The sequence below is a fragment of the Tachypleus tridentatus genome, chromosome 1 (assembly GCF_004210375.1).
Source record: "Tachypleus tridentatus isolate NWPU-2018 chromosome 1, ASM421037v1, whole genome shotgun sequence".
Taxonomy (NCBI): Eukaryota; Metazoa; Arthropoda; class Merostomata; order Xiphosura; family Limulidae; genus Tachypleus; species Tachypleus tridentatus.
The window spans coordinates 11,875,142-11,901,330 of NC_134825.1; the positions used below are offsets into that span (position 1 = coordinate 11,875,142).

Sequence of the window (26,189 nt, forward strand, 5' to 3'; positions counted from 1 at the left end):
TTTGTTTTTTCTGCTTAGTAAGCGTAGAGCTACAGAATGGGCTATCTGTACTTTTCCCACCACGGGTGTCAAAACGTGATTTCAGTATTTTAAACTTCTACTGAGCCACTGAAGGGCTTTTATTTTTTTATTTTAGGGAATTATCTAGTTGACGTGCTCCAGTGGGAAAATTTTCATGAGAGAAACTATCCTAGTAGTTAAAACTAAAAATGTGTAAAAAAAAAACGTTTTTTTCGCACAATGAAAAGTAAAAATATGTTTATCAGTTAAGGCCGGCTAGAACTGTTAAGATAGTTACCATCATCAGGGCTAATGTCTACAGTGTTAGCTAGCCTATACCGGTTGAGGCTCAATATAGGCAAGCTAACACTGTGAACATTAGTCCCAAATTAACTTAAAATAGTCATATTTTATTCTGAATTCTGAATATTAAGAATATGAATATTAATATTATCACAGTGCACCTGAAAAAAAATAACCATTTTATCTCAGCCGTGTGGCTCATTATATTATGAAAATAAAAGTAATCAGTTTATGTAATGATAACCGATATTGGATATTATGAGTATCTTTCGGAATAATTTATTAGAAAAACAAGATACAGTAGGAATTATAACTATATTAACAAATAGTATGGAAGCCTTGAAACTATCGAGATCTTTTACAAAATTTACTTGTTTGTGGAGATCGCCAGAGTCTCTGTAGAAGAATCTGCCACTGACGGCGCTAGTTCCACCTAATTACTTTTGGAGAGTTTTAGTTGTTGCCATTATATTCCATATTGGCTTTATATGAGAATTTCATCTAGTATTATTTACTGGACAAACAATATGAATATGGCAACTGATCTTTGACTTATAACAGCTCATATACTATGTATCTCTTGTTTGTTAACCCAAAAAAGATAATTAACGACTTTTATGTTTCCTCAGGGTTAAACATTTATTTATATATAACAACAAATAATAAGTTAATACTTTACTGACAGCCATGAAAGTTAATCTAGCAAAACATTGAAATTACTCCATAAATACGTTGACCTGGATTGTCATGAATTTCTAAGTGTTTTTTTTCGATATCGAAAAGAGTGTCCCTTTGTAGAGCCTTGACATGTTAAATCTATAGGTAAAGTAGAAATACAACGAAGTTCTTGCACATTTTGTTAACCTTAGTGTCAACAAGAGAACTTTTATTATTTAAGTTTCACACGGTCAGTTTCTGTACATTTAATAGTGTGTGGATTCGGGATATATCTCTTGAACCACGCAGCTGAAGTCATGGTAAGTAATTTTCTCTCTCTTGTGTTTGTATAACAGCTGGTCTGTGCGTGTGATTACAATTCGTTTTATATTTTGTGAAGATCAATGTTTTCCTTCAATACGGTTTTTGTTCAACATTAAATAGAAAGTTTTATTTCATTAGATATTTCTTACTCATCTAAAGCAAAGATGCTTTAAGTGTATGTTTTGTATTTAAGACCAATGTTTGTGATTGATTTTATAGACTTCGTTGTGTCTCTTCTTTACTTAAACGAAGAAATTGACTCTTCACTAATAAATACGCAATATTTTTGTTATTATTTGATTACTAAGAACTCGTTAAATATTTAATGTAATGCGAGACCCCCACATTTACCTGTAGGGTGAAAAACAACGTTGAATTCTCAACTTCTCAATTTTCTCTCTTTTCTCACACAAATTATATACCTGGTAATTGTTTCCCTGTTTTTGACTCGCTGAGATTCCTTGACACACGCCAAACGTTATGTAAATATTTAATGTTTCGTTTGACAGTGTGTAGTATATTATAAGTGAATAGAAAGGAGTAACATACAGAAAAACGTCATTGCAGAGTTGTTTAAGATGTTACATACATAAAAAAATATATTTGTTCTAGATAAAGCTATTATTAAATAACTTTATAATCATAATGTTAGACTACTAAGAAAATTAAAATCACTGCATCTGTGTTGAACTATTTAACGTGTTATACCAATGTACAAAGTTTTCAAATATGTGAAATGCGGCTTTTAAAACACTTTATTGCACAATAAAAATACAAAATTTTGAACTTAGACCCATAACATAGCATCAAGCAATAACTTACTAAAGCATTGTATATAGAGAAGCAAAACAATCTGAAACTGTAAAAAAATCTGCATATAAATTTTGTGACAATAAGCATAACAGCAAGATTCAAGTGTTTTCAACCGGTTCATTTTTCCAGAAAAAAAAAACTTATATACATATGTTTACTCGTGGGCATAGCCGTAGGCCCAAGGAGCGTGATAGTAAGGAGCATGTACGAGTTTGATGATTTTCTGAACAGGGGCAGCCTTCACCTTAACTGCAGGGGCTTCCTGAACTGACACCTGGACATCAGCAGGGTTGGCATTCGCAGTACCAGTTCATTAGTTTCAATGGATGGCTTGAATCCATCAGCATCAGCTGTAAAAGATACTCGTCGGTAGAGACCGTTTGCATCTGCGTAAGAGTAGCTGCCAGTGACGGCGCCACTTCCATCTCCAGACTCCTGACGGGACTGAGTGTTACCATCGTCGTCCTTGGTGTCGTAGCTGAAGTCAAAAGGTTCAGGCTTTTCCTGATTGTACAGAAAATTTGTATTATAGCTTAATATCATATTTAATGTTTGTAAAATAAAATAACGTCCTTTATTCTTAATGTTTCGTATATTACCCTTCAAATTATTTGAGACAAAGTAGGATTTGCAATAAGTAAAATAATAAAACATTCCAATGTATTTCATGACCGAGTGATAATTATTTTCTATACGAAAAACAAATCTCACTGTAAAGAAATTCATTTGTTTCCAAATATCGAAATGAGAATAGACAATGTATTTGATATAAGAAAGATAAACCTGTAAGTTTGGTAGTTTACAAAAATAAATACCCTTCATTCCGAATATCTTCTATATAACTGTATTAAAACTTAAGTTTTACTTGTACTTCCATAGGGTAAATTATGAAATTAAAAGAACAGTTTTCACCAGGCTCTACACTGAGCTTTATTATCTATTATGAATTCATATCTTTAAACTTCACACTTCCACCATCAAGATGACAATAATTAAATCAATTAATGTTATTTACTGAACACATAAAAATCTCCGTTGTTAACATTCTTTATTAACTAGGTTGGTGAAAGTGCTAGAAACCTTAATGGTTAACTGGTCATATTTTCGGATTTTTAAATTGATGTGAGGTTAAACGTTTCTTTCAAGATTCAATTAGTTCCAGAGGACAATTTATGAATCTTTTTTCCTGAACAATTTTTAATCTAAATTATAAAATATATAATTGACAAACTTACAGCTGCAACAACTGGAGCCTGGATGACCTTAACAGCTGGGGCAGAGTATAAAAGATTACCAGCATAGGCAGCTGAAGCCAACATACACAGAACAAGTACCTGGAATCAAAAGGTAACACAGTATTATATCGTTTCTATATTTATTTTCCTTGACAAATAAGGGTGGTTCGGATTGTCGTCACACCAAACATGGTTGCCCTTTCCGATTGCTTCAGTGTTTTAGTTTTTATATGGTATGATGATCATAAACTAAGTACTTCAAATACGGCTTATCTCAATAAAGGACGGTATATTTTTCAAAAAAAGAACTTTTCGTTAATTTAAGAAATAACTAACACATAAATCATTCCTAACCCTTAGGTTTAAAACTGTAAACAAATATGTCTGAGAAAAAGTATACCTTCAGCATCGTCTTCTCTGTATGGACTGCGGTTAACGGAAGATTCGGAGAGATGTGCTGACCGTTGCTACACTTAGTAGAGAAAGTTGGTCAGAAAACATCTTTTATACCCAATTTTGGCCTAATTTTGGTGGTTTGGAATCCAGGCTGATATGCTGCAAGAATTATTGATAAATAAAAAAATAAAGGATGAACGAGGATGTGAGTGATGAAAGTTTAACCTGAGGGAAGGGAGGGTTTGGACCAGTTTTTCAGTGAAAGTTCTCAATAACGTAATCTCGTTTTAACTATCCAACTAAATCATAAAGAAAACAGTTTATGGCATAATTTTTTCTGAACGAAATTTACCTCTTTCTTTCTTTGTGAACCTGATGATGACCGAAGAAGGTCGAAACGTTGTTCGGTCCTCTACGTAAAATATTTTCTTAACCCAAACGAGCCGTTTTTACATATAAATGTCAAATTTATTAAAGTTTGCAAAATTAAACTTTATTAGCGATATTGAAACTACAAAGACGTATTTTAAGAGAGCTGGTTGAAAACATAATATTCCTAGAAGTCCAAATGTTTTCTTTTTTACTAGTAGCTAACATGCTACTGACTGTGAATCAGCTGATTCATTGTCCTCCAGACATTTCTGGAAAATAACGAGGTCCATAAATTAGATTGATGGGTGTGCATGTCAATAGCCATCAAACCACACTATTTGATCATTGTAGAGTAGCATAAAAACTGGTATACGGTGCAGCCGATTAATTAGCTGCCTTTTCTTTAATCAATTAACTCGAAACGACTGCCTGCGAAATTCGAAAACAACGTTACACTGCTAAATGGATTCGAACTCATATTTTACAAACTCTTTCATCAAATACAAGTATTGGCCATAATCTTAACAAATGTCCTCTTATTGCGTTTTAGATTAAAAAGTTTAAAAATTAACTTGTTAAAAATTGGAGTTTTAACCATACCAGTTTGCATTAGCGTAATATGGTTAATTGTAAGAAACAACAGATAACGAAGTTTCATAAAATACTTTTGATGATGAATTGTTTGTAATGAATTCTGATTCGTGTAATATAGTAACTTATTTCGTCTACGAATATTTTTGGAAATATTTGGAGACAAATATAAAGCAAAATTCTTTAAAATCAAATTATTTGTTATTGAATTATGTGACACTAAGTTAGTATAATGATGTTTTTTTTTTCATATTACCACACTCATTTTGGATATATCATTAGAAATTATATAGTTATTTTATCTCATGTCATACTTATAAGAGAAAATTGTGAGCCTCGCTCAATACCAGTAATTTTTATTTGTCTGTATACTACCGTTAATAACGTTGAAATTAAAATATTTCGTGTCATGATTGCCACAGAATAAGAAACAAAAATCTTATTATGACGTAACAAATAAATAAGTTACTCGTCCTGAAGTGATAAACTTTAATTTTATTTTGCATCCAACCTGTTTATCGTAACGACGAATGACTTACTTTTGATATGAGGAAACATTATAATATTTATCAATATTGCTTTAGTTTTGATGGATTATTGAAGTCACCAATGTAACTTACTAAATAAAGGTTACTATTATATAATGATAGCACCCTGACAGCAAAACACGTATCTTGTTTTGAGAACGTTGGAGGCAACGATAATCAGAATCTAATGTAACGTGTATGAAATTCAAGAATTCTCAATATGCGAGAAATAAAATAAGTAAGATATGCATATCTTATTGTATCTGATGTAACAAAGATATAGAAATCAAGAACCTGATATACGGCTTCTTGGATTTCTGTTTCGTTACAAAAAAAAACTGATAATCTAGCTCACATCAAATATAAATACTATGTATAATATACAGTTATTATGTATAAAAACTCAGGATTTACTTATTATAAATGATGCTGTTGACTGTCTATATTGGAACCCGTAAATATCAATTACAATGTGTATGGGTGTTTTCTTATAGCAAAGCTACATTGGGCTATCAGCTGTGTCCACCAAGAGGAATCTCAGCAGGGGACAATTACAGTCTAATGAAATGTCTAAGCAAAATAAATGCCGAAAGTAAAGGTATATAAAAGGTATAAATGATGATATAAAATTACTATAAAAACAAATTTTGAAGTGACAGATGACTTAACTTGTTTACGTGACGAATGATTTCTTATAAAATATGAACACTTTACTCACGAATGTTATCCGAAACATTTAATGACATTTATTTACGTCACCGATATATAACAAGAAATAATAATTTAATAATTTATATTTGTAAAAAATGGCTCGTTTGGGTTGAGAAAAGGAAACCTCTTTCTTTCTTTGTGAACCTGACGATGACCGAAGAACGTCGAAACGTTGTTCGCTCCTCTACGTAAAAGATTTTCTCAAACCAAACAAGCCGTTTTTACATAAATATTTTTCTCTACAAGAGGGTTTTCTCGACATCACTGATTAATTTAACACTTCACTAACAGCCATGAAAGTATATCTAGAAAAGCATTGAAGTTACTCTATAAAGACGTTTACAATGTACCAAATATATATTTTATGAATACACATGGTGAACTAGTAAACCCATCATTTAACAGCAGGAAGTATTTTCAATATACGGCTAAACGTGATCGTATGTATATAGGTGAAGAACAAGTTTGACAGCTTTACGAAAAGGGACAACATTGACCTGGATTGTCGTGGATTTCTATATTGTTTTTGTTTCTTTTTCGATATCGACAGGAGTGTCCCTTTGTAGTGCATTTATCATTTAAGTGGAAGGTATAACAACATTAACATTAGCCTGGTGAAACCATTAGCATCAACCGGACACAAATAAATATAATTAGATAATCATCTGAATGATTATTAGTATAGGTTAGAGCAATATAATGAGACACCTTGGGTCTAAGTAAAAGAAAACTAAGTTGATAAGGCCTAGTAGAAACGAAAGACGTTTGTATATAAGAGGAGGGAAGCACAGAATAAGATTCGTAAGAGAAAGACTTATTATATTAGAAGCTTTCGTAAACAATCGAAGAAGGATATCCAAAGATATAAATGTCGATGGAAAAGAAGTAATTACACCAATTCAACTTTATGGCTCAACATCTGACTGTTATGATGAGATAGAAAATTTCCATGACGATGTTAAAAACGTACTAAGAGAAAAGAAGGCAAAACGCCAAGTATTTACGGGTAAGTTCAGTGTTAAAATATGGAGTAAAGAAGACACCGAACAGTTTCAAAGTGTAGAGAAATACAGCACATGTCAAAGAAAGAAAAGGGAGAAAGATTTCCTGAGTTTGCAGAAAAAGAACAGTTATCAATAGGAAATATATTGTTTAAGAAATAAAAATAGAAATATTGGGCTTAAGAAAGTCCAAGTGGATAAATAAAACATAAATAAACTTTATATCGGTGAATAAAAAAAGAGAAATTATGGAATATTGTGAATCCTTAACCAAGACAAACGTAGAGAGCAACCACAGAATGATGAGAACAAAATTAAGATAAATAAAAGATTAGCGAGACTTAAAATACGCATCAGAAGAAATCTCTCAAGATCAATGTTAGTCATCTGAATGAAAGTGAAAGAGATTTTGAGTTAAATGTGAGAAACAGATGTGGAATGTTAGAGGAATGCCAAGATCTATACATAACATTGTTGGAAAACGAAATGAAGTTTTTAACCAAATGAAAAGAAAAAAATAATCGATTTTAAGAACAAACTTAAGAAAAGATGAGGAACATGAGCTCAAAGAGAAAACGGTTGGCAGGAGAAAGTAATTAAGTAAAATATAGAGGAAGAACATACAAGAGAAATGTGAATATGTTGAGTTAAGAAAGATATTAAGGAAATAAAGAAGGAAAAAAACAAGGAAAAGAAAGAAAGAAAATATCTTTAAAGCTCGTAGAGGACCTAAGAGTATTACTAGAGTGGTTTTGAACAGAAGGAAGAAGAAATCACCACAAATGATAGAACAGAAACAGTTGAAGTATGTGCAGAATTTTACAAATAATTATTACTTCAATAATAAAGATAAAATAGGAACTGAGATACATAGTGATAACAACAACGCAGATAACACAGAAGTACCTAAAATTTTAGTCTCAAAATTGGAGAATGCATTGACTGACATGAAGATTAGGAAAGCTTCAACAAACGATACAATCACCAGAGGTGTTTTGAATAGTCACTGAAAGGAGTGATTCAAAGATTGATAGCTCATTTTCATGCTGTGATAAACGTTGTTCGTAGAAATGGACATGACTGTTTGGTAGAGCTCTCGATTTCGAAGTTCCAAAGGAAGTACAACAATGTAATGATACCTTCATTACTATAACAGAACAAAGTAGATTACTTTGTTATATCTTTGGTTCTCAAATTTTACAAAGCATAAGAATAACAAAGTAGCTTGGAAGCATCAGAAACATCGGATATGATAGAAGGAGACTAACAACAATGTTTCTTAATAATTGAAAACTTTCTGTTAAGTTAAGTAGAAATGCATATAAAGACTGGGAATAAAATAATATTTTAATACTCGAAACTCCTCTACTTGTTATACCTTACCCACAAGTCCATGCTGTGTATCCCATCTCTTTTTCTGCAACAACATTCAGAGTAAGCATTATGTAAACACTTCATAAATGATTGTCTGTTGACATGTTATTTCTCTAGGTGAAGTAGAAATACAATTACTTTCTTGCACACTTTGTTAGCCTTGGTATTAACAAGAGAACCTTTATTACTTAATTTTACAATGTCACTTTGTAAAGATTTAATAGAGTGTAGATTGTGAATTTATCTCTTGAACCACGCAGCTGATGTCATGGTAATAAGTACTCTCAATTTTGTTTTGTATCATAGTACTCAGTTTGTTCAATTGCAAGTTTTTTTATTTTTGGTAGTTTTCAGTGTGAACTTCAATTGTGTTTTTGTTGAGCTTTAAATTTAAAAAAATGAATTAGATTATATATTTCTCTTTTTTATCTTTAGAAAGGTATGCTTTAAGTATATATTTTGTATTTAAGACGAATGTTTGTGGTTGATCTTGAAGACTTGATTGTGTCTCTTCAGTACTTAAACGATGAAATTGACTCTTTACTAATAAATACGCAAGATTTTGTTATTATTTGGTAACTAAGAACTCTATTTGTCTTGTTAAAGTTACTATTAAACTACTTTACAGTATATCTTTGGTGTATCTCATCTCTCTTTCTGCAACCACATTTATAGTAAGCATTCTGTAAACACTTCATAAATGGTGTGCGTTGACATATTAACTCTACAGGTAGCGTAGAAATAGAACGAATTTTTTGCACATTTTGTTAACCTTGGTGTCAACAAGAGAACTTTTATTTTTTAGGTTTTACACGGTCAGTTTCTGTACATTTAATAGTGTGTGGATTCGGGATTTATCTCTTGAACCACGCAGCTGAAGTCATGGTAAGTAATTTTCTCTCTCTTGTGTTTGTATAACAGCTGGACTGTGCGTGTGATTACAATTCGTTTTATATTTTGTGCAGATCAATGTTTTCCTTCAATACGGTTTTTGTTCAACTTTAAATAGAAAGTTTAATTTCATTAGATATTTCTTACTCATCTAAAGCAAAGATGCTTTAAGTGTATGTTTTGTATTTAAGACCAATGTTTGTGATTGATTTTATAGACTTGGTTGTGTCTCTTCTTTACTTAAACGAAGAAATTGACTCTTCACTAATAAATACGCAATATTTTTGTTATTATTTGATTACTAAGAACTCGTTAAATATTTAAAGTAATGCGAGACCCCCACATTTACCTGTAGGGTGAAAAACAACGTTGAATTCTCAACTTCTCAATTTTCTCTCTTTTCTCACACAAATTATATACCTGGTAATTGTTTCCCTGTTTTTGACTCGCTGAGATTCCTTGACACACGCCAAACGTTATGTAAATATTTAATGTTTCGTTTGACAGTGTGTAGTATATTATAAGTGAATAGAAAGGAGTAACATACAGAAAAACGTCATTGCAGAGTTGTTTAAGATGTTACATACATAAAAAAATATATTTGTTCTAGATAAAGCTATTATTAAATAACTTTATAATCATAATGTTAGACTACTAAGAAAATTAAAATCACTGCATCTGTGTTGAACTATTTAACGTGTTATACCAATGTACAAAGTTTTCAAATATGTGAAATGCGGCTTTTAAAACACTTTATTGCACAATAAAAATACAAAATTTAGAACTTAGACCCATAACATAGCATCAAGCAATAACTTACTAAAGCATTGTATATAGAGAAGCAAAACAATCTGAAACTGTAAAAAATCTGCATATAAATTTTGTGACAATAAGCATAACAGCAAGATTCAAGTATTTTCAACCGGTTCATTTTTCCAGAAAAAAAAAACTTATATACATATGTTTAGGCGTGGGCATAGCCGTAGGCCCAAGGAGCGTGATAGTAAGGAGCATGTACGAGTTTGATGATTTTTTGAACAGGGCAGCCTTCACCTTAACTGCAGGGGCTTCCTGAACTGACACCTGGACATCAGCAGGGTTGGCATTCGCAGCACCCGGTTCATTAGTTTCAATGGATGGCTTGAATCCATCAGCATCAGCTGTAAAAGATACTCGTCGGTAGAGACCGTTTGCATCTGCGTAAGAGTAGCTGCCAGTGACGGCGCCACTTCCATCTCCAGACTCCTGACGGGACTGAGTGTTACCATCGTCGTCCTTGGTGTCGTAGCTGAAGTCAAAAGGTTCAGGCTTTTCCTGATTGTACAGAAAATTTGTATTATAGCTTAATATCATATTTAATGTTTGTAAAATAAAATAACGTCCTTTATTCTTAATGTTTCGTATATTACCCTTCAAATTATTTGAGACAAAGTAGGATTTGCAATAAGTAAAATAATAAAACAATCCAATGTATTTCATGACCGAGTGATAATTATTTTCTATACGAAAAACAAATCTCACTGTAAAGAAATTCATTTGTTTCCAAATATCGAAATGAGAATAGACAATGTATTTGATATAAGAAAGATAAACCTGTAAGTTTGGTAGTTTACAAAAATAAATATCCTTCATTCCGAATATCTTCTATATAACTATATTAAAACTTAAGTTTTACTTATACTTCCATAGGGTAAATTATGAAATTAAAATAACAGTTTTCATCAGGCTCTACACTGAGCTTTATTATCTATTATGAATTCATATGTTACTTCACACTTCCACCATCAAGATGACAATAATTAAATCAATTAATGTTATTTACTGAACACATAAAAATCTCCGTTGTTAACATTCTTTATTAACTAGGTTGGTGAAAGTGCTAGAAACCTTATGGGTAACTGGTCATATTTTCGGATTTTTAAATTGATGTGAGGTTAAACGTTTCTTTCAAGATTCAATTAGTTCCAGAGGACAATTTATGAATCTTTTTTCCTGAACAATTTTTAATCTAAATTATAAAATATATAATTGACAAACTTACAGCTGCAACAACTGGAGCCTGGATGACCTTAACAGCTGGGGCAGAGTATAAAAGATTACCAGCATAGGCAGCTGTTGCCAACATACACAGAACAAGTACCTGGAATCAAAAGGTAACGACGTATTATATCGTTTCTATATTTATTTTCCTTGACAAATAAGGATGGTTCGGATTGCCGTCACACCAAACATGGTTGCCCTTTCCGATTGCTTCAGTGTTTTAGTTTTTATATGGTATGATGATCATAAAATAAGTACTTCAAATACGGCTTATCTCAATAATGGACGGTATATTTTTCAAAAAAAGAACTTTTCGTTAATTTAAGAAATAACTAACACATAAATCATTCCTAACCCTTAGGTTTGAAACTGTACACAAATATGTCTGAGAAAAAGTATACCTTCAGCATCGTCTTCTCTGTATGGACTGCGGTTAACGGAAGACTCGGAGAGATGTGCTGACCGTTGCTACACTTAGTAGAGAAAGTTGGTCAGAAAACATCTTTTATACCCAATTTTGGCCTAATTTTGGTGGTTTGGAATCCAGGCTCATATGCTGCAAGAATTATTGATAAATAAAAATAAAGGATGAACGAGGATGTGAGTGATGAAAGTTTAACCTGAGGGAAGGGAGGGTTTGGACCAGTTTTTTAGTGAAAGTTCTCAATAACGTAATCTCGTTTTAACCATCCAACTAAATCATAAAGAAAACAGTTATTGGCATAATTTTTTCTGAACGATACACAATGAACCATGATGAGACAAACAGTGTTGGAAATATTGTGATTGAACTATGGTATCATTGTTGAGTTAAATATTGTTTTTCTGTTAAATAAATATTATAATGAAATAGTTAGACAAAGAAGCTAGTGTCGAACCGATGTATTATAATAATGTACTGTGGTTAGTGGTTAATATTTTTGTAATATAATCATGAAAGGTTCATGATTATTAATTATTCTTGTACTTTAATTTTTCTTGTAGTCACAGCTGATGAATATGTTAGAGTTACTTGTACTTAATTAATGGGAAATATGTGAAAAACGTTTTTTTTTTGTATATGGCTCTACTGAAGTTTATAGGTGTTTTGTTTATTACACAGACGTATAAACGTTGAAGAAATAAATAGGAATAAAAATTATAATTTTAACCGAATGTAGGTCATTGGTTATTTATGCTTTTGAAATAAGAAGTATATAAAAACGTAGAGAAACAATTAAAGTGATATTAGTTGGATAGATTTTATAACGGTTCTCAGTTCCTACTTTGGTTGACATTATGATCCGTAGAGCCAAATGTAGCAGTCTACATTTTTTAAATAATACAATACATGTTACAAATGGTGTGTTAGTGCAATAAAGATTTCCAACCGGTGACTCTATACTGACTTTCATATATTCTTATGTTAAAAGTCGAGTTTTGACCCGCGGCTGGAAGAGAACCAATAATCTATTGTACAGTTATGTGATTCACAATAAATAATGTCAAAGTTAGTGATCAGTGATGTGGAGAAAACCCACTTGTAGAGAAATATATATGAGCCGTTTTTACATAAATATTTTTCTCTACAAGAGGGTTTTCTCGACATCACTGATTAATTTAAGACTTTACTGACAGCCATGAAAGTATATCTAGAAAAGCATTGAAGTTACTCTATAAAGACGTTTACAATGTACCAAATATATATTTTATGAATACACATGGTGAACTAGTAAACCCATCATTTAACAGCAGGAAGTATTTTCAATATACGGCTAAACGTGATCGTATGTATATAGGTGAAGAACAAGTTTGACAGCTTTACGAAAAGGGACAACATTGACCTGGATTGTCGTTGATTTCTATATTGTTTTTTGTTTTTTATCGATATCAACAGGAGTGTCCCTTTGTAGTGCATTTATCATTTAAGTGGAAGGTATAACAACGTTAACATTAGCCTGGTGAAACCATTAGCATCAACCGGACACAAATAAATATAATTAGATAATCATCTGAATGATTACTAGTATAGGTTAGAGCAATATAATGAGACACCTTGGATCTAAGTAAAAGAAAACTAAGTTGATAAGGCCTAGTAGAAACGAAAGATGTTTGTATATAAGAGGAGGGAAGCACAGAATAAGAGTCGTAAGAGAAAGACTTATTATATTAGAAGCTTTCGTAAACAATCGAAGAAGGATATCCAAAGATATAAATGTCGATGGAAAAGAAGTAATTACACCAATTCAACTTTATGGCTCAACATCTGACTATTATAATAGAAAATTTCCATGACGATGTTAAAAACGTACTAAGAGAAAAGAAGGCAAAACGCCAAGTATTTACGGGTAATTTCAGTGTCAAAATATGAATTAAAGAAGACACCGAACAGTTTCAAAGTGTAGAGAAATACAGCACATGTCAAAGAAAGAAAAGGAGAAAGACTTCCTTAGTTTGCAGAAAAAGAACAGTTATCAATAGGAAATACATTGTTTAAGAAATAAAATGGAAATATTGGGCTTAAGAAAGTCCAAGTGGATAAATAAAACATAAATAAACTTTATATCGGTGAATAAAAAAGAGAAATTATGGAATATTGTGAATCCTTAACCAAGACAGACGTAGAGAGCAACCACAGAATGATGAGAACAAAATTAAGATAAATAAAAGATTAGCGAGACTTAAAAATATGCATCAGAAGAAATCTCTCAAGATCAATGTTGGTCATCTAAATGAAAGTGAAAGAGATTTTGAGTTAAATGTGAGAAACAGATGTGGAATGTTAGAGGAATGCCAAGATCTATACATAACATTTTGGAAAACGAAATGAAGTTTTAACCAAATGAAAAGAAAAAAATAATCGATTTTAAGAACAAACTTAAAAAAAGATGAGGAACATGAGCTCAAAGAGAAAACGGTTAGCAGGAGAAAGTAATTAAGTAAAATATAGAGGAAGAACATACAAGAGAAATGTGAATATGTTGAGTTAAGAAAGATATTAAGGAAATAAAGAAGGAAAAAAACAAGGAAAAGAAAGAAAGAAAATATCTTTAAAGCTCGTAGAGGACCTAAGAGTATTACTAGAGTGGTTTTGAACAGAAGGAAGAAGAAATCACTACAAATGATAGAACAGAAAGAGTTGAAGTGTGTGCAGAATTTTACAAAGAATTATATACTTCAATAATAAAGATAAAATAGGAACAGAAATACATAGTGATAACAACAACGCAGATAACACAGAAGTACCTAAAATTTTAGTCTCAGAATTAGAGAATGCATTGACTGACATGAAGATTAGGAAAGCTTCAACAAACGATACAATCACCAGAGATGTTTTGAATAGTCACTGAAAGGAGTGATTCAAAGATTGATAGCTCATTTTCATGCTGTGATAGACGTTGTTCGTAGAAATGGACATGACTGTCTGGTGGAGCTCTCGATTTCAAAGTTCCAAAGGAAGTACAACAATGTAATGATACCTTCATTACTATAACAGAATAAAGTAGATTACTTTGTTATATCTTTGGTTCTCAAATTTTACAGAGCATAAGAATAACAAAGTAGCTTGGAAGCATCAGAAACATCGGATATGATAGAAGGAGAAAAAACAACCATGTTTCTTAATAATTGAAAACTTTCTGTTAAGTTAAGTAGAAATGCATATAAAGACTGGGAATAAAATAATATTTTAATACTCGAAACTCCTCTACTGTGTGTGGATACGGGATTTATCTCTTGAACCACGCAGCTGAAGTCATGGTAAGTAATTTTCTCTCTCTTGTGTTTGTATAACAGCTGGACTGTGCGTGTGATTACAATTCGTTTTATATTTTGTGCAGATCAATGTTTTCCTTCAATACGGTTTTTGTTCAACTTTAAATAGAAAGTTTAATTTCATTAGATATTTCTTACTCATCTAAAGCAAAGATGCTTTAAGTGTATGTTTTGTATTTAAGACCAATGTTTGTGATTGATTTTATAGACTTGGTTGTGTCTCTTCTTTACTTAAACGAAGAAATTGACTCTTCACTAATAAATACGCAATATTTTTGTTATTATTTGATTACTAAGAACTCGTTAAATATTTAAAGTAATGCGAGACCCCCACATTTACCTGTAGGGTGAAAAAACAACGTTGAATTCTCAACTTCTCAATTTTCTCTCTTTTCTCACACAAATTATATACCTGGTAATTGTTTCCCTGTTTTTGACTCGCTGAGATTCCTTGACACACGCCAAACGTTATGTAAATATTTAATGTTTCGTTTGACAGTGTGTAGTATATTATAAGTGAATAGAAAGGAGTAACATACAGAAAAACGTCATTGCAGAGTTGTTTAAGATGTTACATACATAAAAAAATATATTTGTTCTAGATAAAGCTATTATTAAATAACTTTATAATCATAATGTTAGACTACTAAGAAAATTAAAATCACTGCATCTGTGTTGAACTATTTAACGTGTTATACCAATGTACAAAGTTTTCAAATATGTGAAATGCGGCTTTTAAAACACTTTATTGCACAATAAAAATACAAAATTTAGAACTTAGACCCATAACATAGCATCAAGCAATAACTTACTAAAGCATTGTATATAGAGAAGCAAAACAATCTGAAACTGTAAAAAAATCTGCATATAAATTTTGTGACAATAAGCATAACAGCAAGATTCAAGTATTTTCAACCGGTTCATTTTTCCAGAAAAAAAAAACTTATATACATATGTTTAGGCGTGGGCATAGCCGTAGGCCCAAGGAGCGTGATAGTAAGGAGCATGTACGAGTTTGATGATTTTTTGAACAGGGGCAGCCTTCACCTTAACTGCAGGGGCTTCCTGAACTGACACCTGGACATCAGCAGGGTTGGCATTCGCAGTACCCGGTTCATTAGTTTCAATGGATGGCTTGAATCCATCAGCATCAGCTGTAAAAGATACTCGTCGGTAGAGACCGTTTGCATCTGCGTAAGAGTAGCTGCCAGTGACGGCGCCACTTCCATCTCCAGACTCCTGACGGGACTGAGTGTTACCATCGTCGTCCTTGGTGTCGTAGCTGAAGTCAAAAGGTTCAGGCTTTTCCTGATTGTACAGAAAATTTGTATTATAGCTTAATATCATATTTAATGTTTGTAAAATAAAATAACGTCCTTTATTCTTAATGTTTCGTATATTACCCTTCAAATTATTTGAGACAAAGTAGGATTTGCAATAAGTAAAATAATAAAACAATCCAATGTATTTCATGACCGAGTGATAATTATTTTCTATAGGAAAAACAAATCTCACTGTAAAGAAATTCATTTGTTTCCAAATATCGAAATGAGAATAGACAATGTATTTGATATAAGAAAGATAAACCTGTAAGTTTGGTAGTTTACAAAAATAAATACCCTTCATTCCGAATATCTTCTATATAACTATATTAAAACTTAAGTTTTACTTATACTTCCATAGGGTAAATTATGAAATTAAAAGAACAGTTTTCATCAGGCTCTACACTGAGCTTTATTATCTATTATGAATTCATATGTTTAAACTTCACACTTCCACCATCAAGATGACAATAATTAAATCAATTAATGTTATTTACTGAACACATAAAAATCTTTGTTGTTAACATTCTTTATTAACTAGGTTGGTGAAAGTGCTAGAAACCTTAATGGTTAACTGGTCATATTTTCGGATTTTTAAATTGATGTGAGGTTAAACGTTTCTTTCAAGATTCAATTAGTTCCAGAGGACAATTTATGAATCTTTTTTCCTGAACAATTTTTTAATCTAAATTATAAAATATATAATTGACAAACTTACAGCTGCAACAACTGGAGCCTGGATGACCTTAACAGCTGGGGCAGAGTATAAAAGATTACCAGCATAGGCAGCTGTTGCCAACATACACAGAACAAGTACCTGGAATCAAAAGGTAACGACGCATTATATCGTTTCTATATTTATTTTCCTTGACAAATAAGGGTGGTTCGGATTGTCGTCACACCAAACATGGTTGTCCTTTCCGATTACTTCAGTGTTTTAATTTTTATATGGTATGATGATCATAAAATAAGTACTTCAAATACGGCTTATCTCAATAAAGGACGGTATATTTTTCAAAAAAAGAACTTTTCGTTAATTTAAGAAATAACTAACACATAAATCATTCCTAACCCTTAGGTTTAAAACTGTACACAAATATGTCTGAGAAAAAGTATACCTTCAGCATCGTCTTCTCTGTATGGACTGCGGTTAACGGAAGACTCGGAGAGATGTGCTGACCGTTGCTACACTTGGTAGAGAAAGTTGGTCAGAAAACATCTTTTATACCCAATTTTGGCCTAATTTTGGTGGTTTGGAATCCAGGCTGATATGCTGCAAGAATTATTGATAAATAAAAATAAAGGATGAACGAGGATGTGAGTGATGAAAGTTTAACCTGAGGGAAGGGAGGGTTTGGACCAGTTTTTTAGTGAAAGTTCTCAATAACGTAATCTCGTTTTAACCATCCAACTAAATAATAAAGAAAACAGTTATTGGCATAATTTTTGCTGAACGATACACAATGAACCATGATGAGACAAACAGTGTTGGAAATATTGCGATTGAACTATGGTATCATTGTTGAGTTAAATATTGTTTTTCTGTTAAATAAATATTATAATGAAATAGTTAGGCAAAGAAGCTAGTGTCGAACCGATGTATTATAAAAATGTACTGTGGTTAGTGCTTAATATTTTTGTAATATAATCATGAAAGGTTCATGATTATTAATTATTCTTCTACTTTAATTTTTCTTGTAGTCACAGCTGATGAATATGTTAGAGTTACTTGTACTTAATTAATAGGAAATATGTGAAAAATGTTTTTTTTGTATATGGCTATACTGAAGTTTACAGATGTTGTGTTTATTACACAGACGTATAAAAGTTGAAGAAATAAATAAAAATATAATATTATAATTTTAACCGAATGTAGGTCAATGGTTATTTATACTTTTGAAATAACAAGTATATAAAAACGTAGACAAACAATTAAAGAGATATTAGTTGGATAGATTTTATAACGGTTCTCAGTTCCTACTTTGGTTGACATTATGATCCGTAGAGCCAAATGTAGCAGTCTACATTTTTTAAATAATACAGTACATGTTACAAATGGTGTGTTAGTGCAATAAAGATTTCCAACCGGTGACTCTATACTGACTTTCATATATTCTTATGTTAAAAGTCGAGTTTTGACCCGCATCTGGAAGAGAACCAATAATCTATTGTACAGTTATGTGATTCACAATAAATAATGTCAAAGTTAGTGATCAGTGATGTCGAGAAAACCCACTTGTAGAGAAATATATATGTAGAAACGGCTCGTTTGGGTTGAGAAAATATTTTACGTAGAGGATCAAACAACGTTTCGACCTTCTTCGGTCATCGTCAGGTTCACAAAGAAAGAAAGAGGTAACTGATCGGAAGCCAATACAAAGGAACACAATTATATCTATATTAAAAAAATAAAATAAATAATATAAAATTATATATTAAAACATTTAACACCGCCCTCTACATTCCGACACTCTGATACACAACCCCTTTCAAACATGTGGTCAGCTTCCGGTCAGTTACCTCTTTGTTTCTTTGTGAACCTGATGATGACCGAAGAAGGTCGAAACGTTGTTCGGTCCTCTACGTAAAATATTTTCTTAACCCAAACGAGCCGTTTTTACATATAAATGTCAAATTTATTAAAGTTTGCAAAATTAAACTTTATTAGCGACATTGAAACTACAAAGACGTATTTTAAGAGAGCTGGTTGAAAACATAATGTTCCTAGAAGTCCAAATGTTTTCTTTTTTACTAGTAGCTAACATGCTACTGACTGTGAATCAGCTGATTCATTGTCCTCCTGCCATTGCTGGAAAATAACGAGGTCCATAAATTAGATTGATGGGTGTGCATGTCAATAGCCATCAAACCACACTATTTGATCATTGTAGAGTAGCATAAAAACTGGTATACGGTGCAGCCGATTAATTAGCTGCCTTTTCTTTAATCAATTAACTCTAAACGACTGCCTGCGAAATTCGAAAACAACGTTACACTGCTAAATGGATTCGAACTCATATTTTACAAACTCTTTCATCAAATACAAGTATTGGCCATAATCTTAACAAATGTCCTCTTATTGCGTTTTAGATTAAAAAGTTTAAAAATTAACTTGTTAAAAATTGGAGTTTTAACCTTACCAGTTTGCATTAGCGTAATATGGTTAATTGTAAGAAACAACAGATAACGAAGTTTCATAAAATACTTTTGATGATGAATTGTTTGTAATGAATTCTGATTCGTGTAATATAGTAACTTATTTCGTCTACGAATATTTTTGGGAATCTTTGGAGACAAATATAAAGCAAAATTCTTTAAAATCAAATTATTTGTTATTGAATTATGTGACACTAAGTTTGTATAATAATGTTTTTTTCATATTACCACACTCATTTTGGATATATCATTAGAAATTATATAGTTATTTTATCTCATGTCATACATATAAGAGAAAATTGTGAGCCTCGCTCAATAACAGAGATTTTTATTTGTCTGTATATTACCGTTAATAACGTTGAAATTAAAATATTTCGTGTCATGATTGCCGCAGAATAAGAAACAAAAATCTTATTATGACGTAACAAATAAATAAGTTACTCGTCCTGAAGTGATAAACTTTAATTTTATTTTGCATCCAACCTGTTTATCGTAACGACGAATGACTTACTTTTGATATGAGGAAACATTATAATATTTATCAATATTGCTTTAGTTTTGATGGATTATTGAAGTCACCAATGTAACTTACTAAATAAAGCTTACTATTATATAATGATAGCACCCTGACAGCAAAAACACGTATCTTGTTTTGAGAACGTTGTAGGCAACGATAATCAGAATCTAATGTAACGTGTATGAAATTCAAGAATTCTCAATATGCGAAAAATAAATTAAGAAAGATATGCATATCTTATTGTATCTTATGTAACAAAGATATAGAAATCAAGAACCTGATATACGGCTTCTTGGATTTCTGTTTCGTTACAAAAAAAAAACTGATAATCTAGCTCACATCAAATATAAATACTATGTATAATATACAGTTATTATGTATAAAAACTCAGGATTTACTTATTATAAATGATGCTGTTGACTGTCTATATTGGAACCCGTAAATATCAATTACAATGTGTATGGGTGTTTTCTTATAGCAAAGCTACATTGGGCTATCAGCTGTGTCCACCAAGAGGAATCTCAGCAGGGGAGAATTACAGTCTCATGAAATGTCTAAGCAAAATAAATGCCGAAAGTAAAGGTATATAAAAGGTATAAATGATGATATAGAATTACTATAAAAACAAATTTTGAAGAGACAGATGACTTAACTTGTTTACGTGACGAATGTTTTCTTATAAAATATGAACACTTTACTTACGTATGTTATCCGAAATATTTAATGACATCTATTTACCTCACCGATATATAACAAGAAATAATAATTTAATAATTTATATATGTAAAAATGGCTCGTTTGGGTTGAGAAAAGGAAACCTCTTTCTTTCTTTGTGAAACTGACGATGATCGAAGAAGGTCGAAACGTTGTTCGCTCCTCTACGTAAAAGATTTTCTCAAACCAAACGAGCCGTTTTTACATAAATATTTTTCTCTACAAGAGGGTTTTCTCGACATCACTGATTAATTTAAGACTTTACTGACAGCCATGAAAGTATATCTAGAAAAGCATTGAAGTTACTCTATAAAGACGTTTACAATGTACCAAATATATATTTTATGAATACACATGGTGAACTAGTAAACCCATCATTTAACAGCAGGAAGTATTTTCAATTTACGGCTAAACGTGATCGTATGTATATAGGTGAAGAACAAGTTTGACAGCTTTACGAAAAGGGACAACATTGACCTGGATTGTCGTGGATTTCTATATTGTTTTTGTTTCTTTTTCGATATCGACAGGAGTGTCCCTTTGTAGTGCATTTATCATTTAAGTGGAAGGTATAACAACATTAACATTAGCCTGGTGAAACCATTAGCATCAACCGGACACAAATAAATATAATTAGATAATCATCTGAATGATTATTAGTATAGGTTAGAGCAATATAATGAGACACCTTGGGTCTAAGTAAAAGAAAACTAAGTTGATAAGGCCTAGTAGAAACGAAAGACGTTTGTATATAAGAGGAGGGAAGCACAGAATAAGATTCGTAAGAGAAAGACTTATTATATTAGAAGCTTTCGTAAACAATCGAAGAAGGATATCCAAAGATATAAATGTCGATGGAAAAGAAGTAATTAAACCAATTCAACTTTATGGCTCAACATCTGACTATTATGATGAGATAGAAAATTTCCATGACGATGTTAAAAACGTACTAAGAGAAAAGAAGGCAAAACGCCAAGTATTTACGGGTAATTTCAGTGACAAAATATGAATTAAAGAAGACACCGAACAGTTTCAAAGTGTAGAGAAATACAGCACATGTCAAAGAAAGAAAAGGGAGAAAGATTTCCTGAGTTTGCAGAAAAAGAACAGTTATCAATAGGAAATACATTGTTTAAGAAATAAAAATGGAAATATTGGGCTTAAGAAAGTCCAAGTGGATAAATAAAACATAAATAAACTTTATATCGGTGAATAAAAAAGAGAAATTATGGAATATTGTGAATCCTTAACCAAGACAGACGTAGAGAGCAACCACAGAATGGTGAGAACAAAAATTAAGATAAATAAAAGATTAGCGAGACTTAAAAATACGCATCAGAAGAAATCTCTCAAGATCAATGTTAGTCATCTAAATGAAAGTGAAAGAGATTTTGAGTTAAATGTGAGAAACAGATGTGGAATGTTAGAGGAATGCCAAGATCTATACATAACATTGTTGGAAAACGAAATGAAGTTTTTAACCAAATGAAAAGAAAAAAATAATCGATTTTAAGAACAAACTTAAGAAAAGATGAGGAACATGAGCTCAAAGAGAAAACGGTTGGCAGGAGAAGGTAATTAAGTAAAATATAGAGGAAGAACATACAAGAGAAATGTGAATATGTTGAGTTAAGAAAGATATTAAGGAAATAAAGAAGGATAAAAACAAGGAAAAGAAAGAAAGAAAATATCTTTAAAGCTCGTAGAGGACCTAAGAGTATTACTAGAGTGGTTTTGAACAGAAGGAAGAAGAAATCACCACAAATGATAGAACAGAAACAGTTGAAGTATGTGCAGAATTTTACAAAGAATTATTACTTCAATAATAAAGATAAAATAGGAACAGAAATACATAGTTATAACAGCAACGCAGATAACACAGAAGTACCTAAAATTTTAGTCTCAGAATTAGAGAATGCATTGACTGACATGAAGATTAGGAAAGCTTCAACAAACGATACAATCACCAGAGGTGTTTTGAATAGTCACTGAAAGGAGTGATTCAAAGATTGATAGCTCATTTTCATGCTGTGATAGACGTTGTTCGTAGAAATGGACATGACTGTTTGGTAGAGCTCTCGATTTCGAAGTTCCAAAGGAAGTACAACAATGTAATGATACCTTCATTATTATAACAGAATAAAGTAGATTACTTTGTTACATCTTTGGTTCTCAAATTTTACAGAGCATAAGAATAACAAAGTAGCTTGGAAGCATCAGAAACATCGGATATGATAGAAGGAGAGAAACAACAATGTTTCTTAATAATTGAAAACTTTCTGTTAAGTTAAGTAGAAATGCATATAAAGACTGGGAATAAAATAATATTTTAATACTCGAAACTCCTCTACTGTGTGTGGATTCGGGATTTATCTCTTGAACCACGCAGCGGAAGTCATGGTAAGTAATTTTCTCTCTCTTGTGTTTGTATAACAGCTGGTCTGTGCGTGTGATTACAATTCGTTTTATATTTTGTGCAGATCAATGTTTTCCTTCAATACGGTTTTTGTTCAACTTTAAATAGAAAGTTTAATTTCATTAGATATTTCTTACTCATCTAAAGCAAAGATGCTTTAAGTATAAGTTTTGTATTTAAGACCAGTGTTTCTCATTCACCTTGAAAACTTGGTTGGGTCTCTTCTTTACTTAAAAGAAGAAATTGACTCTTCACTAATAAATACGCAATATTTTTGTTATTATTTGATTACTATGAACTCGTTAAATATTTAAAGTAATGCGAGACCCCCACATTTACCTGTAGGATGAAAAACAACGTTGAATTCTCAACTTCTCAATTTTCTCTCTTTTCTCACACAAATAACATACCTGGTAATTGTTTCTCTGTTTTTGACTCGCTGAGATTTCTTGACACATGCCAAACGTTATATAAATATTTAATGTTTCGTATGACAGTGTGTAGTATATTATAAGTGAATAGAAAGGAGTAACATACAGAAACACATCATTGCAGAGTTGTTTAAGATGTTACATAAAAAATATATTTGTTCTAGATAAAGCTATTATTAAACAACTTTATAATCATAATGTTAGACTACTAAGAAAATTAAAATCACTGCATCTGTGTTGAACTATTTAACGTGTTATACCAATGTACAAAGTTTTCAAATATGTGAAATGCGGCTTTTAAAACACTTTATTGCACAATAAAAATACAAAATTTTGAACTTAGACCCATAACATAGCATCAAGCAATAACTTACTAAAGCATTGTATATGGAGAAGCAAAACAATCTGAAACTGTAAAAAAATCTGCATATAAAATTTTGTGACAACAAGCATAACACAAGATTCAAGTATTTTCAACCGGTTCATTTTTCCAGAAAAAAAAATTATACATATGTTTAATCGTGACCATAGCCGAAGGACCAAGGAGCGTGATAGTAAGGAGCATGTACGAGTTTGATGATTTTTTGAACAGGGGCAGCCTTCACCTTAACTGCAGGGGCTTCCTGAACTGACACCTGGACATCAGCAGGGTTGGCATTCGCAGTACCCGGTTCATTAGTTTCAATGGATGGCTTGAATCCACTAGCATCAGCTGTAAAAGATACTCGTCGGTAGAGACCGTTTGCATCTGCGTAAGAGTAGCTGCCAGTGACGGCGCCGCTTCCATCTCCAGACTCCTGGCGGGACTGGGTGTTACCATCGTCGTCCTTGGTGTCGTAGCTGAAGTCAAAAGGTTCAGGCTTTTCCTGATTGTACAGAAAATTTGTATTACAGCTTAATATCATAGTTAATGTTCGTAAAGTGGAAGAACGTCCTTTATTCTTAATGTTTCGTATATTACCCGTCAAACTATTTGAGACAAAGTAGGATTTGCAATAAGTAAAGTAATAAAACAATATAATGTATTTCATAACCAAGTGATAATTATTTTCTACACCAAAATGAGTCTGACTTTAATGAAATTCGTTTGTTTTCAAATATGCAGATCGAAATGAGAATAGATAAAGTAATTGATGTAAGAAAGGTAAACCTGTGTGTTTGGTAGTTTACTGAAATACATACCCTATATTCCGAATATCTTCTAGAGAACTTAAGTTTTATTGATACCTCAATAGGGTAAATTATGAAATTAAAAGAACAGTTTTCATGAGGCTCTATAATTAGTTTTATTATCTGTTACGAATTCTTATGTTTAAGCTTCAAACTTACCCCACCAATATGACAATAACTTACAACAACTTATGTTCTTCACTGAACGCATAAAAAGCTATTTTATTAACAGTCTAGATCGGTAAGGTTGCTAGAAACGTTAACTGTGTACTGATCATGCTTTCGATTTTTTTTTTTATATTGACATGATGATAACTATTTATTTAAAAAATTAATTTGTCTCTTGAGAACAATATATGTCTTTTTTTTTCTCAAAGAAATTTCAATATAAATTATAATATATATAATAGATGAACTTACTGCAACAACAACTTGAGGCGCATGGATAACTTTAACAGCTGGGGCAGCATAGAAAGGATAACCAGCATAGGCAGCTGTGGCCAACATACACAGGAGAAGTACCTAGAATTAAAAGTTAACGACGTATTATATCGTTTCTATATTTTTTTCCTTAACAAATAAATATCACAATTTTTATTTAGTTTCACTTTGAAATTTTGTATTAAATTTTAATTATAAGAAATTATTTGTGAATACTTCAATGTTTTAGTTTTTATATATTATGATGACCGTAAAATAAGTACTTCAATGATGACTTATTTCAGTAATAGACGGAATCTTTTTCTGAGATAGCACTTTTCGTTAAGTTAAGAAATAATGAATAGATAAATCATTTCTAGCCCTTAATTTTTAAAACTGTACACAAATATGTCTTGAAAAAATTATACCTTCAGCATTGTGTTGTCTATATGGACTGTAGTTAACAGAAGACTCGAAGAAATGTGCTGACCGTTGCTACACTTGGTAGAGAGAGTTGGTCAGAAAACATCTTTTATACCCAATTATGGCCTAGTTTTGGTCATTTGGAATCGAGGCTGACATGGTACAAAAATTCTTGATAAACAAGTAATTAAGGATGACAGAGGATGTGAGTGGTGAAAGTTTAGGCCTGAGGGAAGGGAGGGATTGGACCAGTTTTTTAGTGAAAGTTCTCAATAACGTAGAGTCATTTTAACCATCTAACGAAATCATAAAGAAAAATATTTACCAACATTGTTCTTACTGAACGATACACAATGAATCATGATAAGACAAACAGTGTTGGATATATTGTGGTTGAACTATGGTATGATTGCTGAGTTAAATATTGTTTTTCTATTAGACAAATAGTTTAATGAAATAATTACGCAAAGAAACTATGTTCGACTAGGTGTATCTTAATAGTGCAGTGTGGTCAGTGGTTTATAATGAATACGGCTCTACCTGTTTTTGTAATACAATCATCAAATATTCATTCATTCAGTGTACTTTCTTGTAATCACTCCTGATTAATTTGTTAAAGTTACTTGTACCTA

The 26,189-nt window shown here is 31.6% G+C and overlaps 4 protein-coding genes across 4 annotated transcripts; all 4 read right to left on the reverse strand.

Moving 5' to 3' along the window:
- Positions 1–2,016: 2,016 nt before the first annotated feature.
- Positions 2,017–3,851, reverse strand: LOC143233781 (cuticle protein 10.9-like). Its single transcript, XM_076470851.1, has 3 exons — positions 3,733–3,851; positions 3,333–3,431; positions 2,017–2,601 (listed from the first exon to the last, which is right to left on the reverse strand). The coding sequence occupies exons 1-3, from the start codon at positions 3,739–3,741 to the stop codon at positions 2,338–2,340; spliced, it is 372 nt and encodes a 123-aa protein (XP_076326966.1). The 5' UTR covers positions 3,742–3,851; the 3' UTR covers positions 2,017–2,337.
- Positions 3,852–10,051: 6,200 nt separating this feature from the next.
- On the reverse strand, positions 10,052–11,701 carry LOC143234317 (cuticle protein 10.9-like). Its single transcript, XM_076471967.1, has 3 exons — positions 11,637–11,701; positions 11,237–11,335; positions 10,052–10,509 (listed from the first exon to the last, which is right to left on the reverse strand). The coding sequence occupies exons 1-3, from the start codon at positions 11,643–11,645 to the stop codon at positions 10,123–10,125; spliced, it is 495 nt and encodes a 164-aa protein (XP_076328082.1). The 5' UTR covers positions 11,646–11,701; the 3' UTR covers positions 10,052–10,122.
- Positions 11,702–15,715: 4,014 nt separating this feature from the next.
- Positions 15,716–17,493, reverse strand: LOC143240841 (cuticle protein 10.9-like). Its single transcript, XM_076484050.1, has 3 exons — positions 17,429–17,493; positions 17,029–17,127; positions 15,716–16,296 (listed from the first exon to the last, which is right to left on the reverse strand). Exons 1-3 carry the CDS (start codon positions 17,435–17,437, stop codon positions 15,946–15,948), a joined length of 459 nt encoding a protein of 152 aa, XP_076340165.1. The 5' UTR covers positions 17,438–17,493; the 3' UTR covers positions 15,716–15,945.
- A 6,468-nt stretch (positions 17,494–23,961) lies between these two features.
- LOC143234977 (cuticle protein 10.9-like) lies at positions 23,962–25,644 on the reverse strand. The gene is made up of 3 exons (XM_076473066.1): positions 25,563–25,644; positions 25,135–25,236; positions 23,962–24,410 (listed from the first exon to the last, which is right to left on the reverse strand). Exons 1-3 carry the CDS (start codon positions 25,569–25,571, stop codon positions 24,060–24,062), a joined length of 462 nt encoding a protein of 153 aa, XP_076329181.1. The 5' UTR covers positions 25,572–25,644; the 3' UTR covers positions 23,962–24,059.
- Positions 25,645–26,189: the final 545 nt, after the last annotated feature.

What these genes read in the sequence shown, in the direction of transcription:
- LOC143233781 (XM_076470851.1), bottom strand. An exon ending in AGGCTCCAGTTGTTGCAGCT is followed by an intron (nt 2,602 to 3,332) that starts GTAAGTTTGTCA and finishes CTGTACAATCAG; the next exon opens with GAAAAGCCTGAACCTTTTGA.
- LOC143234317 (XM_076471967.1), bottom strand. An exon ending in AGGCTCCAGTTGTTGCAGCT is followed by an intron (nt 10,510 to 11,236) that starts GTAAGTTTGTCA and finishes CTGTACAATCAG; the next exon opens with GAAAAGCCTGAACCTTTTGA.
- LOC143240841 (XM_076484050.1), bottom strand. An exon ending in AGGCTCCAGTTGTTGCAGCT is followed by an intron (nt 16,297 to 17,028) that starts GTAAGTTTGTCA and finishes CTGTACAATCAG; the next exon opens with GAAAAGCCTGAACCTTTTGA.
- LOC143234977 (XM_076473066.1), bottom strand. An exon ending in CGCCTCAAGTTGTTGTTGCA is followed by an intron (nt 24,411 to 25,134) that starts GTAAGTTCATCT and finishes CTGTACAATCAG; the next exon opens with GAAAAGCCTGAACCTTTTGA.